Source organism: Polypterus senegalus, chromosome 18 (assembly GCF_016835505.1).
Source record: "Polypterus senegalus isolate Bchr_013 chromosome 18, ASM1683550v1, whole genome shotgun sequence".
Lineage (NCBI taxonomy): Eukaryota > Metazoa > Chordata > Cladistia > Polypteriformes > Polypteridae > Polypterus > Polypterus senegalus.
Genome location: NC_053171.1, coordinates 57,750,815 through 57,769,157, shown reverse-complemented (window position 1 = coordinate 57,769,157; position 18,343 = coordinate 57,750,815). Strand labels below are relative to the sequence as shown.

General features: G+C 34.8%; 1 protein-coding gene across 1 annotated transcript in view; it reads right to left on the bottom strand.

Annotated features, from left to right (window-relative positions):
- Positions 1-14,141: 14,141 nt before the first annotated feature.
- The window catches only part of LOC120518907 (SLAM family member 8-like), a 35,349-nt gene continuing 31,147 nt past the window's right edge, over positions 14,142-18,343 (bottom strand). Inside the window, exons 5-6 of the mRNA XM_039741923.1 lie at positions 15,202-15,272; positions 14,142-14,798 (exon numbers count right to left, since the gene is read on the bottom strand). Coding sequence (XP_039597857.1) covers positions 14,730-14,798; positions 15,202-15,272 — 140 coding nt within the window. The 3' untranslated portion in view covers positions 14,142-14,729. The remainder of the gene's footprint in view (positions 14,799-15,201; positions 15,273-18,343) is intronic.

The following is an 18,343-nucleotide window of genomic DNA, read 5'->3' as shown; positions in this document are numbered from 1 at the left end:
AGTGGTGTTATTCTTCCTCAATTCAGTAGTTTCATTAAACTCCTGTGTTGCAGTATGTTGGCCCAGTTAGTTCCTGATACTTGACTCGTGAGGTAATTGTTTAATCTAAGCTGAAATCTAAAATAAATGTGAGTATGCACTGCATGCCACACCCCATCCACAGTCGCTTTCTTGTCCCTTACCCATACTGTTTTCATTATAATAGTAGCCCCATGCAAGGGAATGCAAGAATACCTACAGGAACTCTTACATATATCACTGTTTATCTGCAATATTTCAGAGAGCTGTATCTTTTGTGTAACTGTTTTAATTCGTTCTGCAGTTAGGAGTAAATTTATTTTATTACAACACATACTCATTGTAATTATTAAGACACTGAATTTCTGGCTATTTAACTAGAATATGCCACTTTTTTAATTGTCCTGTCTTTCAATTTTTGTTCAGCAGTACTGGGCACAAAATATGAATGGAACAGCATGCAGTCTTGGTTCTCATTCAAACCCTGCTGTATGACAACTCTACCAGTTAAGACTGACCAGGTGACTTAATAACATGTTCATGACATTGAAAAGAAGCAAAAAAAAAGAAATGTGGGGACAACATGCTACTCCACTGTAAAAGCACCTCAACTTGTTATCATCCTTAAGCCCAAGTCCAACGGGCTTGTTCAACAACACTATGTCATCAGTTTAAATTAATCTTAATTTCATACATTTATTTTCAATGAATACAGTATTTCAAAGCGCTTCACTTATGCAGAATATTACGATATTGGAGGACAGTGTGGTGACAGGAGAGAATAGAAGTTTGTGCATCTGCCTAACAGATCTAGCATCCAGAATTCCAATCATACTCCTGGACGGTGTCCATGTTTTCATGTTGCCGTTCTCTTCAGTTCCACTCCCAGAAATCCAAAAGCATGCACTTAGCTAGACTGGCTGTCCCAAATTCTCCTTCTGTTAAGAGTCAGTGTGTGTGTGTCCATGCATGCAGCAGTTTCTTGTGCCCAACTCTTCTGGAATCAGTCCCAGCCTCACCTAACCTGAATTTCATTAAGCAGCCTTCACAATGGTATGTGTACTGCAGTGCTGACTTGAACAGAAGATACAGTGAGAAGTTTGGTATTTAAACCTGTGCGGATTTGTTATTAGATTTACACCAAACATTTCCTTATAATTTTTTATATTCATTTTTTCTTTTGCAGTTTTCTTTTATCCAGTAATTTAATGTATATGTCAAGCTTTCTTGTTTAGTCCATCTTAAGTCATTCATACACAATCCATCAGTAAACACTAAAAAATGTTTATTATAGCTGAAGTTAACACATCATGACACAAATGACTAATAAACACAAACACAGCAGCAGAAAAGTATTTTCAACCTGGTTTTATACATAATGAAAATTACCTTTTTCCTTGGTATATAAATCATTAGTAAATGCTGGTATTGCTGCATAAACATTTAACATTTTCAAAATGAATTCTTATTCTTTGAAATTAGACTGTTTTAGTAAATTGTTCATAAATAATATTAGTACACATTTGTTGTTAATTGACATAAAGTAGGATGTTTTATTATTATTCTTTTAAATTGTTTCATAATAGGTCAGTTTGGTTTGCAAAAGTTTAAATCTCAAAAGAACAACTGAAGCTATTAATTTCACAAAGATACACTGGGAAAATAATTGCAGAACACATAGGATGTTCTGCATCTTATATTTATAAACGCCTGAAAACTGAGGGTCTGTCACCAAGTCAGAAATTCAGCAGTATAACAGATAATTAACTGGATGAAGAATGCAAAAGACTACAAGCAAGTTGTCTAAATGCTGGTTCTGAGGTATACTTATTTGTTTTGTATTTTATTCACTCCATGGTTACACTCTGATGTGAAACAAAAGTATATTAAATTGGAACACAAAATATTAAAATATCTGTTGGTAAATATTTCTACAAGATTCTTCAGTACAGCATATAAAACATACAATTTTTAAAGTCAGTTCTACCACATGGAGTTTGCATCTTCTCCCCATGTCTGCATGGATTTCATCTGGTTGTGGCTCCAGTTCTCTCTCCCACTGCCCAAAGACATACAGGTTTGGTGAACTGGCAACACTAAATTAGCCCTGATGTGTGTTTATGGGTCGCCCTGAGATGGACTGGCACCCAGTCCAGGGTTTGTTCCTGTCTTGTGCCAATTGCTTGCCCCCCCTGCAACCCAGGTCTGGATTGAGCAGGTTAGAAAATGACACTATGTAAAGTGGAAGAAAAGGAACTTTAAATGCAGAATTGATATCCACACAAAACTTCATAACAATTTAACATAATGATAATGATAATAATATACAGTATGAATAGAACAGTAAAAAAAATGTGTACTTTTGATCTTTTCAAAATCAATGAATGCAATAAACTCTGCATATAGCTATGAGTGGATTTACACAGTAGAGCAAAGGGCACACAAATTTTTAAAACAAAAATAACTTTCAATTAAAATGTATTATGATCAATCCATCGTTCATTCACTTATTGAGTATTACTTTTTTGCCCATTCATTCACTTTCAGACCTTCTTATTCCAATTTAGAATAATCTAGGACCAAAGAATTCCCTTGTAGCATTGTCAGCAAGGCAGGAACCTCTACCCCATTCTGGAGGGCATGTTAATCACAAATTCTGCTTGTGTTCACACTCATCAATTTAGAGTGTATTTTTTATCCTAACCTGTATATCTACTTGGATATGGCAGAAAAACTATATAAACAGAGATGGAATTTGCAAAATCCACAGACAGTGAGCAAGTTCACAAAACATAAGTAATTGTTAAGCTGTGAAACAACACTATTATTTATTTCTACGCTACCCAGTAGAAATGAAAAAAAAAAAACACATACAAATCTAATATATTAAAGCAGTTAAAAAACTAGGGGACATAGTTTTATTTAAGATATGTAGAAGTACTAAACAGCTCTTTTTTATCATCTTAAGTAACAGCCCTGTGATAGACTGGGTCCTTGTCTCGGGTTGTTAATGCCCACAGCTGCCAGGGCCAGCTTGGATTAAGTAGGATTGGGAATGACTGACTGACTGACTGTCCTTAAATCATTTGTTGTGTCTTTTGACATAGAATATCATATATGAAATTGAAAAAACTTTTCTCACAACAAATCAGTCAGCTTTCAAGAATAATTGTGAACTATATTCTATGTTTTGCAGTATTTCACATAATGTCATAGCACCAACAACAACTGCTGTGACACAATGCTGTCCATCCCAATCCATCCATTCATTTTGTAAATCCACTTCATCCTAAGGGTCACAGGGTAACTGGAACCTATTCCAGTAAGCATCAGGTGCAAGGCAGGAACAATCCATGGATGGGTCATCAGTCCATCACAGGGTGATCATACACACACACATACATATCTGAGGCCGATTTAACATCACCATTTAAACTAACCTGCACGTCTTTTGACTGTGGGAGGAAATCCAGATGGCCACAGGGAGAACATTCAAACTTTACACGGAGAGGACTGGGATGTGAACAAAGCAGCACTACCACTGTACCACCATGTCACTCCCTTCCATTTCATTAATTCTTATTGAATATATCACTTATCAACAATCTTTTTAAAATAAAATATGTTCCTTGCCAAGACCTTACAAGTTTATGTAGCTGTAATGATCACAAAACAAAGATTTAATTTTCTTACAAGATAGTTACCTATAATTACAAACCCTGTACAATCAGCTTTAATGTTTTAAAATTATCAGTTAATTTAAAAATGTTCAAATTATGTTTTTTAACAGATGATGTCAGGAATGCTAAGGGCAAGGGGAATACATGTGCAAAGGGACAGACTCCGATGCACATTGGCTAGACTTGACCCAATTGGCACTGCTCAGAGATGGTCACAAACTGTTCAAAGAAGGTCATACCATGCCGTCTCACCTAACAGTATATGGCACATTGACAGTCACATGAAGCTTATAAGGTAAAAGACTTATAGGATTTATTTCTTAATTTAATGAATATCATTTTCAGCTTCATTATTGTCTTAAGTAGACCAAATTAATATGTGACACTTCTTTGTTTATACAGCTATATGTTTTGCATAAAATAAGTGATATTATTTTTCAAGTAATAGAAAATAGAATAGGTAATTATGTGTAATTCTAAACATTTTCATTATCCAGAAAACAGTTTCCATATCTGTATGCATAAACATGTGCATTATTTGTGTTTTCCTTCTGGAACATAATCTATAATTCAATTTTTTCACTAAACTGCACATGTGCTTAACATTTTTTCTTTTGATGGATAGGTGAGGCTTTGTTGTACATGGTGCTATCGATGGCTTCTCCCATCTAATACCTTATTTAAGTTGTGCTACAAATAATTCTTCATCCACGGTGCTACAGACTTTCTGCAGGGGTGCTCTACAGTATGGATTACCATTAAGAGTGAGGTCTGACCAAGGCACAGAAAATGTTCAGGTAGCACTGCTTATGAATGCCATCAGAGGATTACACCGTGGCAGCCATATAACTGGACTTTCTGTCCACAACCAGAAAATTGAAAGGCTATGGAGAGATGTATTTCAACAGGTTCTCTTCCCCATCTACAAAGAATTTTATAAAATGGAAGATAATGGTATACTTGAAGAAGGCAATGGTTTACACAAAGGATGTCTACAATATGTTTACTACTCAACAATTAATCAAAGATTGGAAATGTTCAGAGAAGGCTGGAATAAGCATAGAATTAGAACTGAACATAACAGAACACCGGAACAAATATGGTTCGATAGCTTGTCCACTACATCTCACCAAACAAGTCTATCTGACATGAATACACAACAGTTTAGAGAAAGTTTAATAGAAAATTTACAAAGAATAGGTGTATCATTTTCAGATGATGCAAATATGGAGCCTCAGGAGACATTCAACCCACTTGAAATGTCTGTCCAGAATCTACAGATACTACAAGATGCTATTCAGCTTGAAAAAATTTAAAAGATAAATATGCATGTTGTGTTCAAAAGGCCAATGACTTATTAACAGATACCCAAACATAATGTCCACTTCATTTTGCATGTAGTATTAAAAAAATTGTTCATGAGTACATTGGCAAGGTCCAGCATCAACAGTAATGCATACCACATGGTAAGTAGCTTGCTATAACCAAACTAAATTCATTTTTACTTTTTTGTAAAATGGTCTTACAGTTATTTATGGTAATGATTGTTGTGTGCAGAACTGAATTCTGTAAACTTTGACAATAAAAAAAGACATGATTAAGCATTAACTTGTACATTTATTTTACAGTGTTATTCATTTAACAAATGCCAAATATTTTTGTTTTAATAATTTTTTAAAAAGAAAAATAAACTCTCTCTTTTTACTGTTTCCTTCACAATTAAACCAAATTACTGAGTATTACATGCCTTGACATGTGACACATAATCCACCAACTCAAAACATATGAAGAAAATTATATATTTTTTAATGAAGTTGAATAAACACAGATGTACAATTTGTTTGTACATAAACTACACCACATTTGAATTAATTTAACAACTTATTTTAAATCAACAACTTGTACTGAAAACAATATACATTCACATATTATCATTAACAGCAAATATTTTAAATTACAATATCAGAAACATTTAAATGGTGAAAGTAAACAGGTTTCCAAATATAAACTGAGAAAACACCTTTTGGATGCTATCAAAAAGTAAATTTTTAGCATAATACTGTTGTAGTTGGTGCTATTATTTGTTCTGTTTTAATTTTGAAGCATTTGTTTAAATGCAGATTATAATGTTACACCTGTATCTGTAAACAAATATACGAGCTTTGGATAAACCTTAACTTCTGAAAAAAGTATGTTACTGAATATATGAAATTTGCATGAAAATATCAGCTATACCCAAATGAATTAGCTCTCACTCAAAAAGACATATTATCTATTGTGTCAACCTGAATTTCAGTTACTCAGTAAAAAAGATATCTAAAGTTTCATTCAAAGACATTTCAAGTGTTATTGTTGTTTTGCAGTTTCATAATATGGTCATTCCAAATGCATACTCAGAATTAAGTATAATTTTAAATTCTCTTTTAAATTCTTGAACTGATGTATAGCCAACTGGAATTTCCAAAATGTTACTGCAAGTATGTGCAATGGGTCGTCGCAAGCTACCGCATATCCGTTTGAATGTAATATTGATTTCAGCAGGCTGTAAAGGTGAACCTGTGACAAAATGCAAAAATTTGGACAGTTCCTCAGAATCTATTGACTTAATGAAATCACACAAATAATAATATGCAACTTCTTCCTCTGGCCTGAGATCTGTTTCTGTTTTAAAGCATGTCAAAACGCGTTCTGTAGTTGGCATTTCTTGCCAGTATAGGTAGGAAATTGAGTCAATATCTAACTGTGACCAAAAAACTGTGAAATGGGAATCTGGAATTGACTTTCTTATAAAATTATTGAGGAACCCTGGTTTAATTATTAGTTCATTCTGTGCAATAAGAATGATCTGATCCTTAAGATTTATAGGTGTTGGGATACTATGCATGCCATTTACAGAAAAAAATCTTAAGAGCTCTTGTTTTTCAAAGTCTCTTAATGTTTCAAAGTGGTTATTTGCTTTTTTTAGGAGGATTCTTTCTGAAGCAGTTACATGAAGCAGAAAGTCATCTATAAGAATATTATTGTGAATGGTGGAGGTATTAAATACAATAGAAAGCAATGTTGACATACAGAATCTTGGAGGTATACATCTATTTCAAATTTCCCCCCAATGAAAATTTTTTTCGATTGAAGAGGGTTTAAAACAGGACCCCCTTTCCCCTAAAGGGACGTTCAAAAAAAAAAAAGCCCTTAAACTCCCTTTTCAAAAAAATCAAGCGTTGGGGGCCCCCCAAAAAAGCGAATATTAAAATTTTTTTCCTTTTTTTAAAAAGATTTTTTTTAATTTTAACCCGAAAAAATCTTCAAAGTTTTTAAAAAAAAGAAAAAAATGTGGAAATTTCTTTTTGAGGAAGAAACATTTTAGCCGGGGAAAAAAGGGGCCTAAAAACAAACCGCACCCAACATTTACATTTTAAAAAAAGGGGGGGAAAGTAAGGCTTAAACCAAAAAGGGCCAAATTTTAAACAAGATTTTTGGCGCAAAAAAATTGGCCCTTTTTTTTAAAAATTTTCAAGTTAATTTAAGAAAAAAATTTTTGGGGAGACTTTTGACAAAAAATGGTAAAAATTTCCCAAAACCCCCCTTTTTTATTGGGGCCCCCTTTCTTTTTTTTTTTTTTAAAATTCCTTTTTTCAAAAGTTTTCGTAGGTTTTTTTTTTAGGGGGGTTCATTTGCGGGGCCCCCCGAAAAATTTAAAAAATTTTTTAGGTTTTTTAAAAAATTGAAGGGAGAAAAGTAAAAAAAGGAAAAAAAAAGAAGGGGAAAAAAAGGAAAGGGGGGGTTGAAAAAACTTGAAAAAGTCCCTTCAGTGAGGGGAGAGGGGGGAAAAAAAAAAAAAAAAAAACAAAAAATTGGTAGTGGTTTGTAAAAATTTTTTTTTTTGAATTTTCTAAGGTTTAGGTAAACCCAGTTTGGGGGAAGAGGGTCAAACTTTTAAAACCCTTGGAATTTTTCTCTAAATTTTTTGTAAGGTTTTTATGGGGCATAATTGGGGTGTAAACCCCAAATCCCCCCAAAATTGGGGGGGATTCCCCCCAAAAATCCCCCAGGGGCCCGAATTGGGGGTAAACCCCCCCCAAAATTGGGGGCCCCCAAAAAAGGGGGGAAACACCAAGTCGGCCCCCCCCTTTTTTTTCCCTTTTGGGGGCACCGGGCCCGGGGGACCCCCGGGGGAAAAACCCGGGAAAAATCCCCCACCCCCGGGGGGGGGAATTAAACGGGGGAGGGGTTTTTTTTAAAATTCCCTGGGGGGAGGGCCAAAAATTTTTAAAACGGTAACAACCCCATCTCCCTTTTTAACTTTTAAAAAAACCCTTTTAAAAAAAATTTAAATTTCCCCCCCCTTTTTCCCCTTTTTTTGCAATTTGGGGGACCTTCCGGGAAAAAGCCCCCCCAAGGGGGGGGGTCCCGGGGAAGCCTTCCCGGGATTTTTGGGGGCCCCCCCCAAAATGGTTGGGAAAGGTTTTTCCACCCCATTTTTTTTTAAAAAGTGGGGGGAAAAAATTTTCTTGGGGGGAGGGAATGGGCCCCATGGGGCCCCCCCTTCCCCCCCCCCAAAATTTGGAATGGGTTTTTTTTTGTTGGACTTTTGAAAAATTTTAAAACCAAAGGGGGATAAAACCCCCCTCCCCCCCCAAGGATTTTATGTTTTGTAATTTGGGAAAAAAAGGGGGGGAAAGGCTTTGGGGGGGGAAGAAAAACCCCCCCCGGCTGGGGTTTTTTTAAAAGGGGGAAAAAAGGGGGGGGCCCCGGGGGTGGGGCCCAAACCCCCTCGGGAAAAAACCCCCCCAAAATTTTTCCCCCCAACCCCAACCATCAAAAAACCCCCACAAAAAAACTGGCCCCCCCCCCCGGAAACTAAAATTTTTTCCCCAAAGTGAAAAGCCCCAAAAGGGGGGGCAAATTCCCCCCCCGGGGGTTTTTTTTAAGGGGGGTTTTTAAGGGGGCCCCCCCGGGGGGGGCCCCCTTTTTAAAAAGGAAAAAACCTTTTTTAGTTTGGAAACCCCCTCGCCCTTAAAAAAACCAAAAAAACCCCCCCCCAAAAAAAAAGGGGAGGGCCCCCCCCAAAATTTTAAATTTTAAAACCCCAAAATTAAAAATGGGCTTCAAAAAAATTTGGTTTTTTTCTTTTTTTTGATGGGAAAACAAAAAAAGGGTTTTTAAAATTTAAGGGTTTAAATTTTTGGGGGGTTTTAAAATTTTTAAAGGGTTTTTAAAAAGTTTTCCTTTTTTTTTTTTAAATTTCTCCCTTTTTATTTTGAAATTTTCAAAATTTTTTTTTGGGAATTTTTGAAAAAAAAAAGTTATTTCCCCTTTGTTTTTTTTTTCTTCTTTTTAAAAATTTTTTTTTAATTCTAAAAATTTTTTTTTTTCCCTTTGGGGGGAATTTTTCCCATCCTTTTTTTAAGGGAAAACTTTTTTTGAAATTTTTTAATTTATTTTTTATTTTAAAAAATTAAAAAGCGTTTTAAATTTTCCCCCTTTTATGGGTTTTTCAATTTAAATTTCAATTTTTTTTTTTAAAAAAAGGGGCCTTTAAAATTACCAATAAAACTTTTTAAAAATCCAAAATTAGTTAAAAATTTTTAAAAATTTTTTGGGGGGGGAAAAAATTTTTTGAACCAAAAATTTTTTTTTTTTAGTAATTTATTGGTCCAAAATTTTTTTTTTCGAAAGGGGGAAACAAAAATTTTAAAAATTTTTGGGTTTTGAAGTTTTGGAAAAAAAATTTGAAAACCCCCTAATTTTTAAGGTTATTAAAAAAAATTTAAAATTTTTTAAAGTTTTTTTTTATTTTCTAAACCCGGAGAAATCAAAATTTAAATTTTTTTTTTGGATTAAGGGGGTTTTGGAAAAATTTTAAATTTTTTTTAGAAAATTTAAATTTTTAGCAACCCCCCCCGGGGGTTTTGGATTTTAAAATAATTTTTTCCCCTTAAAATTACGCCCTTTTCCTTCATGTTTTTTTGTTTGTTTTGGGTTTGTTCCTAATTTTTTTAAAAAAAATTTTTTAAAAAAAAAAAATTTTTTTTTTAAAAATTAATTTTTTAAATAAAAAAAATTTTAAATTTAACCCTTTATGTAATTTTAAAATTTAAAAATTTTGGGAAAAAATTTCAAAAAATTAAAAAAAAAATTATTTAAAAAAAAAAAGTTTTTTTGGGGGGTTTTTATTAAATTTGGGGGGGTTAAAATTCTGAAAAAAATAAATTCCCAAAAAATTTTTTAGTTTTTTAAAATTTTTTTTGATTTTAATTAAAAAATTTTTTTAAAAAGGGGTTTTTGGGGGGGGGAAGGGTTTTTTTTCTGGTTTCATTTTTTATTTTTTCTGGGTGTTGGGGGAAAAGTTTAAATTTTTTAATTTTGGAAAAATTTAAAAAAAAAGGGTTTAAAAATTAAAAAAAAAAGGAAAAAAGGGGTTTTTAAAAAAAGGGTATTTTTTAAACCAATTGGGTTTTAAATTTCCCCAAAAAAAGGGTTTGGTTAAAATTTTTTGGGGGGTTCTTTTCTATTTTTGTTTTTTTTTTGGAAATTTTTAAAAAAAATGGGGCCCTTTAAAAAAAATTTCTTTTTAAAAGGGGAAAATTTTGGGAAATTTTTTGGGTTGTCTTTTCTAAAAATTTTTTGAAATTTTGTTTTAAAAACTTTTTTAAAATTTTTTTAAATTTTTGGGGGGCTTTTTTTTTTCCAAGCTTTTTTAAATTTTTTTTGTTTTTTTTCCTTTAAAATTTTTAAAAAACGAGTTTGTTTTGGGGTTTTTCCCGGGTTTTTTTTTTAAAATAAACCTTTTTTAACCCGGGTAAACCCCTTTTTTTTTTGTTTTTTTAAGGGGAAAACTTTCCGAAATTTTTCCCGGGGTTTTTAAAAAAGGGAAAATTTTAAAAATCCAAAATTTGGGTCAAAAATTTTTGGAATTTTTTAAACCCCAAATTATTTTTTTAATTTAATAATTTTTTTTTAGTAAGGGGGTTTTTCCCCCCCAATGTTATCCAAAAAAAAATTTTGGGGAAAACCCTTTTAAAAAAAAAAAATTTTTAAAAATTTTTTTATTTTTGGGGAAGATTAACTCAGTTTTTGATTGTTTTTTTGGGATTTTGCTCCGGCAGGCTCTCGAACACCAGATTGTCTCTCATGCTGCGGGCCTGAAGATCCAAAACCGTCTCCTTCAGGGTCTTGTTGTCCTGGGAGATCCGTGTCAATCCCTCTGTCAGGGAAGACACAGTCTCCCGCAGAGGCGCGTTTTCAGCAGCAAGCCGCTCCACCTGATCCTGGCTGAATTCCAGAGATTGTCGGAGGTTCTGGAACTCCTGGTGTAGAATTTCGAGCAGGTGGAGTCGTCCCTCAAATCCCAAAAGCCTTTTATCTATAGAATCTAATAATTCTAATATATCCTTGCGGGGAGATGAGGTTGCCTCGGGGGAATCCTGAGGACGGCTTCTCTTGGTAGCAGGTGTTTCCGTGTTAGCTGCTGCTTTCTTAGACCCCATGACAACAGACTCAAAAACTTGATCAATATAATTTTTTAAACTTTCCAAATTTTCTTCACTTACCTCCAGGTTGAGTGAGTTATACTTACGGATTAATTGCGTTGTCAGTAAATAAATTTGGCGTAAATGTGTCTTAATTGTTTAGAATGTTCGCTAAAGAGCTGCCATCTGCTCAAGCGCTGCCGAGAATCCGTGATCTTCCTAGCCAGCACTTCTCTCTCCCAGCATGCTCCTCCAGCCCTCGGCCGCCATTTCAATTTGCAGAATTCACTCCTTCAATACTAAAGCCGGCAGACAGTTTTCCTTGTTGTACTCCGATAACAGCCGTGCATACAACTTAGACCGAGGTTCAGCTTCGAGAAACTCAGGCACCAAACATCTTTTAATCCTTCTCAAACGATCCTTCAAATAGATTCTGCGGAACGGACGCTTCACCGGGGAATTGGGCATAGATTCCATTTTTTCGGGGGTGGGTTCAACGAGGGGACAGACATCCATCAAAAGGCCCTTGACAGTTTCCTGAGCCAATCAGGTTCCAGAGGGCGGGGGCTAGGTCACGTGGGGGAAGGTGTGGCGTCACCAGGGGCGGGACTTCCGGCATGACGCCAGCAGGGCGGGACTTCCGGTATTGCGCCGTAGGGGGCGGGGTTAATGGTAAAAAATTGTAGGGCGGGGCTTCCTGTATGACGTCATAGGGGGGCGGGACTTAAGGGTCATAAATCATTGTGACAGAAGCTACATGCATATAACTACTGACTTTAAGCCATCTGTAAGCTTAGAGCAAATTCTTCAAAACTTTTAAGGAACATTGAAATATCTACGTAGTACATGTTTAATTATTCTATCCATCTATCCTTCTAGTGTTGCGCCAGTCCCAGTAAGAATACAGTGCAAGGCAGGAACAATCCGTGAACGGAGCGCAAGCTCCTAGCTAGTGCTGTGGCACCGTGTCCTCACATGTATAATTATTAACAATATAGATTATTTAAATGAAGTTAAAGTTTTATCTGTATAATATAATAAATGTATTTTGCTGCATTTCATCTTAAAAATGATATTGTCATCATATGTAAATACGCTTTATAAAGTGGCTCAGGTTGTGCAATATTATAACTGTAGTGCAAGTTTACAGTGAGGTAATTCCACTTATAAGTACAAACAGTTCTACAAGGAGCAGTTGATTTGAGTGCGTTTATAGTTCTTAGGATGAGACTCTTTCTGAACCACAAGGTCCATACAGGAAAGGCTTTGAAGCGTTTGCCTTGTGAATGCAGTTAAATAGACAGCATGGCTGAGGCAGCATGTGCTTGATACTCTATACCGATAATTCTCTTTCTCAGCTTCTGTAGATCTTTGATTCCCCACTCAGATACAGTGATATAAATACTCTGAGTGGTGCAGTGAGAGTAATATGGAAAACCCCTAAAGGGAGCAGCTGAAAGAAGAAGAAGGTGCAGTGAGAGTAACAATGCTAAAGCAGCTATGGTATTTAGAATAGTTTGACCATTCTTTGGACCATTATATTGTTACTGGTGTGACAGATAGGAGGCGCTATCACTCCCTTGAACCCTTGTCCAAGACTCCAGACACCAGATAAAAGTCCAAAAGTAAACTATATTTATTAACAACAGTGCACCAAGCACCCTCCTCTCCATAATACTTATTAAATACACACAATAACTACAATAATACACTCCACCACTCCCAGATGCATTGCCCTCCTACCACCCAGCTCAGCTCTCCGGCTGGGAGCTCCCACAATCCTTTTATATTCCCTGACCCGGAAGTATTCCAATCCCAGTCCATGTGATCTCCTATCACTTCCAGGTCAGATAAAAGTCCTTTTCTTCACCCCGGAAGCATGTCATTCCCCTTGTCCATGTGACTCGGACATACTTCTGGGGCGTAAGACAAATAACCATTGTTCCTCCCTGCAGCATCTCCAAGTGGCCCCCATGGTATCCAACAGGGCTGTGTATAAAAACTCCAATGTCCAGTATTCGGGGCACCTCCATGCTGTAGGGATGGCTCCATCTGGCGGTATGGGGGAATTGGTCGGGATGAACAGCTGGACATCTATCACACTGGTTAATTACAATCAGATGCATTAAACTAAAAAACAATATGTGGTTAATTTCAGTGTATTTATAAAGCCACGTCAGGGATGTGGATCTGAAAAAGAATGGGTAACCACACAGAAACAATAGCACTGCTTTGATGCTGTGACAGGGTATGAGGTACCATGGAAATGTGCGTGGCTTTACGGCAAGTTTAGGTTTTATACATCGCGACTTGAACGTGGAAACATTCTTATGCCGCATTTTTTGTGCGTACACACCATTTATACATGAGTCCCTGTTGTACTGCAAGCAGTTAGTCTCGTGCCTATGAAAAACATGGCAGTGCAATAAAGGTCTATATAAAAGCAACTACACTGATTCCAGGACAGCAGGGTATGAGTTTTGAGGAAAAATACGAGTTGCACCTTTTTAATGACCTTCACTACACATATTGATGTCATTTTGTAGAAATTAGGTTGATAGGACCAGTGAGCTTTGTTGGTCAGAATGGCCTGTTTATGTTGCATGTTTTGTAAAGTGTTCTAATGTTCTAAAAATAATGGATGTGATTCACAAACCAAGGTATAATTACATATATGATGAAGATACTTTACGACATTTTTTGTTTCAAGGCAATTTTTTTGATATTTATTATGTATTGAATGATCTTGTATTTGATCTTGTTCAATCACATATTTGCATACATTCATTGTTACTCGGATCTTACTTAATAGTGGAATCTCTTTCAACTTAGCATCAAATTATATAAGACACTGTTACTAAGTGTTTCAGCTTCATTGAGCATCAATGCGTGCAAGGCCATAATTTATTTTACTGGGGACATGAGTGTAACACACAGAACAACAACAAAATAATAATTTAGAGATACAATGGTACAAAATTAAATCCCACACTATGACAGCTTTAGGGACTAAGTGTTTAATCCTAGGTTACTGTCACAGTAGATCTGTGCGCAGATAGATATTATTATAATTATTAATAATAATTAAGCATCACTTAACAGAGAATGAATATTAATTAATAAATTACTGTCTTTACAAAGCAGCTCAGCATTGCAAAACAATCATTACTGCAAAGGTTTTGTTATATAAAACATAACAAGTATTTGAATGCAATAAACATTTCCATGGTTTCTTTTAATATTTTGCACATAAATTTCCCTAGTTAAAGGAATAGTTAATTATAATCAATTAAAGTAAAAAATAATATATTAAGACTGATTTACCCAAATGTGCTATTCATACTTCAGTCTTCTGGGATGTCCTACACATTTATTACAAAATCATTTCATTTCATGTTGCTATAAGAATCGCATTACCAAAAATGTAAAACAGAGGCTTCATAAATAATCTGTTCCATGCTGAATATTGCATAGTTCATTTTACTCTTTTTGATTTCAATATGTTGCCTTTGCACTTTCTTTCCAAAGATATTACTTAGTAATCAGTATGCCCAAATATTTCTCAGTTCTGAATCTGATTTCTTTCCATCCTCACTATATCATATATTGTTGGACACTGTGGCATATCCACCTGTAAAAGTAAACCAGAAAAAGAAAATGAACATAAATACATGAAAAACATTATATACCTTATTAAACAGGCCTCAGATAATGCAGCACAATATTTTTCCACATGTTCTTTTCTGACATCTATCATCTTCATACTTGTAATAAAAATTCAGGAGAGAGCCACTGGTAAGGAAAGTTTCGGATGTGAAAGATATTGATTAATGTGAATTTACTTTTGATGAACTGTTTAATTTTTAAAATTTTTAATGAGTATACACCAAAAAATAGTCTTTCTTGACTATATTAATGCACACATTAAAAACATGAATATAAGGCATTTAATTTAGAGCTATATTTTTGGTAAGGTAATGGCTTTAGAAGAATAGTCCTTTGCTCTACTTCTGTATAAAATAGTCATGACTCACCTCAGAAACTGGAGCAGACCTTTTGTTGACTACTGCGTAGAGAGTTTCAGGTTTGTTCTCAAATTGCTGAGCTAAAAAAGAATGTAACATTTTAAAGACATTTGCAGTGTTATAGCTTTTCTGCATTGATAATTTAGTTTCTTGTATGTTTAATTTTAAGTCAGACTTGTATGCCACTAATGTATGACACATGACCTCTGGCCTGATGCCATTATAAACTCCTCACTTTTGGGGTAAGCCCTGGAATTGCTTTTGGGGTGAGGAGTAACTGTATTTAGCTATAGAAACATTAGGCTAGACATCCTTCCAGCAGGTTCTGTTGTTTCTGTCGTCCTGAACTCCCTGTACCCTTAAAAGGTACCCTTATTGGCTAGGAGATCAGCCATTCTGTCTTTGTCAATTTGCTATTTCCTGAGTTAAGATTGGTTTTCCACTATGCTGATTTACCATCATGATTTCTTTTCTTTCTTTTGATTTTTTTGTTCCATTTTGGTCATTCTTGTATGTGTCCAAAATATAGTGTGTGTATACATATTTATTTATCTAGCTAGCTATGTATTTATTTAATTAGTTTCTGTAAACGTTAAATTTCCCCCTGGGGACAAAAAAACTATCTGTCTGTAAATTTCTCTATGTTAAATGTTCCATTCATAGTAAATGGTCAGACTGCAATAACCTTAATATATTCCAAATGCCACATTATGCCAAAGGCTTTTAACAGGGGACCATGACTTCATCAGGTTGTGCTTGGGAACTCATCAGCACTGATAATTCTGAAGTACATCATTACACTAAGGGCTTTTGATCACACGAATATCAAAGTGTCAAATCTGCTCTTTATTGAGATAAACTCCAGCGATAGACCTTTGTGGAATGAATTTTCTTTATCTAACATTGCTGTGCTTGACATACAGCTCATCAGTGGTTAAATACTACAACTATCTGATTTCTTGCAAGCTGCAATATTAAAATAATATACAAAAATGGAAAAACAAGTCAGGGCTGCAAATTGGCCATAAATATTATATCTGAACTGAACATAGTGAACATAGTACCCACTGAGTGGCCAATGCCCTTTCAACATTTGATTCTAAAACTGATCATGGTTTTATCCAATTCATTGTTACTTATCTTTGTGCGTGATTGCAATGTCAACTTTCATATTCTTACTTAAAAACATGCATTTCTTCTTCTATCTTCTCATTAAGCATAAAAAAGTGTGTCATTTGTTTGTGGCTTTCTTGTTTTTTGCTTCTGTTTATTGTTTTATAATCTAATTCTGAACTTTGACTTTCATGTATTTATTTTTTATTTGGTGTTTGATGTTTTCTATTAGTTTGTTTCCTGAGTTATCAATGTCATCTTTGCTTTTATTCCTTTTGTATTCCTTCGAATATTTGTGAAGCACTCTGAGCATGGGAAAGGTGCAATAAATGTACAATTTATTATTGTTATTATTAGTGCTTTTGCTCCGACCATCTCACGCTTTTTAAACCATTTATCAGATTTACCTACCTGACTGCAGTGCAGTACAAAATGTCTTATTTAGCACACAACTGCCATTGTGAAGAGCCTTCAACTTACCAAAGCAATTCTCAAATCCACCAATGAACTCCAACAAACTTGTACTTAGAGATGATAAAGGATCAATACCATCACATGGAGCATACAAATTTACTAAACGCTAATATGCAAGAATATTTTATGAACCTATGAACCTAACTTCCTATATGAAAAATAGGCCCACTCTCTTCACTCTACTCTCTTTGGACATGGCAATGAAATTAGACTGTTGTGCAGAGGTATTGCTACATTTAAATTAAAAATGACAAATCAAGATCAATGGTGCCACAAGTATTTATGGATTTTAGGACTACCTGAAAATTCTTAAAAAAATAACATAATTACTTCTCCATCTGAAACCTGGCTGAAATGGGTACCAGCATTAAGTGACTTTTGAAAGTGAAATGGCCCACATTCTCATCATCCAGTTTTTAAAGTATGCTGATATTGTGTTGGCTAAGGCCTGTCAAACTCTGGAGCCCAGAGATAATTCTTGAGTGAGGCCATGTTAAATTCTTTTCAGAATATTTGCTACTAAAATCCCAGAAATAAAGGATGATAACTATGGTTATCAGGAGGGCAAAAGAAATATTTAGCTAAAGTATTTTTGTTCTAGCCCAAATAGTTTACATTCAGGTTCTAATTCTGGGCCGGGCAATGCAAACGTGCTTTGTTATCTTACCCAATTTTACCATTGTTGGGACATTAATCTGAAGTGTGTTCTTCAAACATCCCTCACAAATGCACCAGTAGACCTCAAAACAGCTTATTCTCTATGTGGTCAAAATTCCTATCCCTGGCTTCATCTGAAATGGTATGACTCTTGCTAAACTGTACTTCCCATATTTTTCCTCATGTGACTATTCAGCGGACATTCCCCCAACATCTTTCACATTCCAAAAGAGAGTTATAATGAAGGGAAACACTGTAGTTAAGTCTTTCTCTCTTCCTGAAATTATATTATTTTTGTTCTTGATAATGTAATCAGTAATGTGTTTACATCCTGGAAACAGGGGGTTTGTATGCTGTTGTCGGATCCCAGTTTTGCATGTTCATCCTAGATGCTTCTTATAAAAATCCTTCCTTATACAGAATATTGTGCAAGGGGTAGAGACTAGTCTGACTCTCTTTCAAGCACAATTAGCTAACTGCTTCACATCGCTATATTTTTTAAGGGGATTGCTGCATATTTTTAAGATTATGTTCATGAGACTATTTAAATATTTTTTTCTTTTCTATACTGACAACTGTTTAACTATTTTGTGTCAGACCTTATCAGAAACAAATATTTCTATAACTTCATCATCACCTTCTACGCCTCCTACCAATTTACAATGACCAGACACTGTTTCATGTGATTCTTATGAATCAAAAGGATGAAATTAATGAATTTAAATAAATTTAAAGGAAATCACAACACTAATGAAATGTGACACTGGATTGTGACATCTGTTTTCTGTGGGTTAAAAATGATTTGTTACTGATATTAAATACATAGTTAAGAAGGAATACCCTATTTTGACATATGACATATATGAAGAAGTAATTATTTGAGTCCAAGCATTTGATACATGTACAA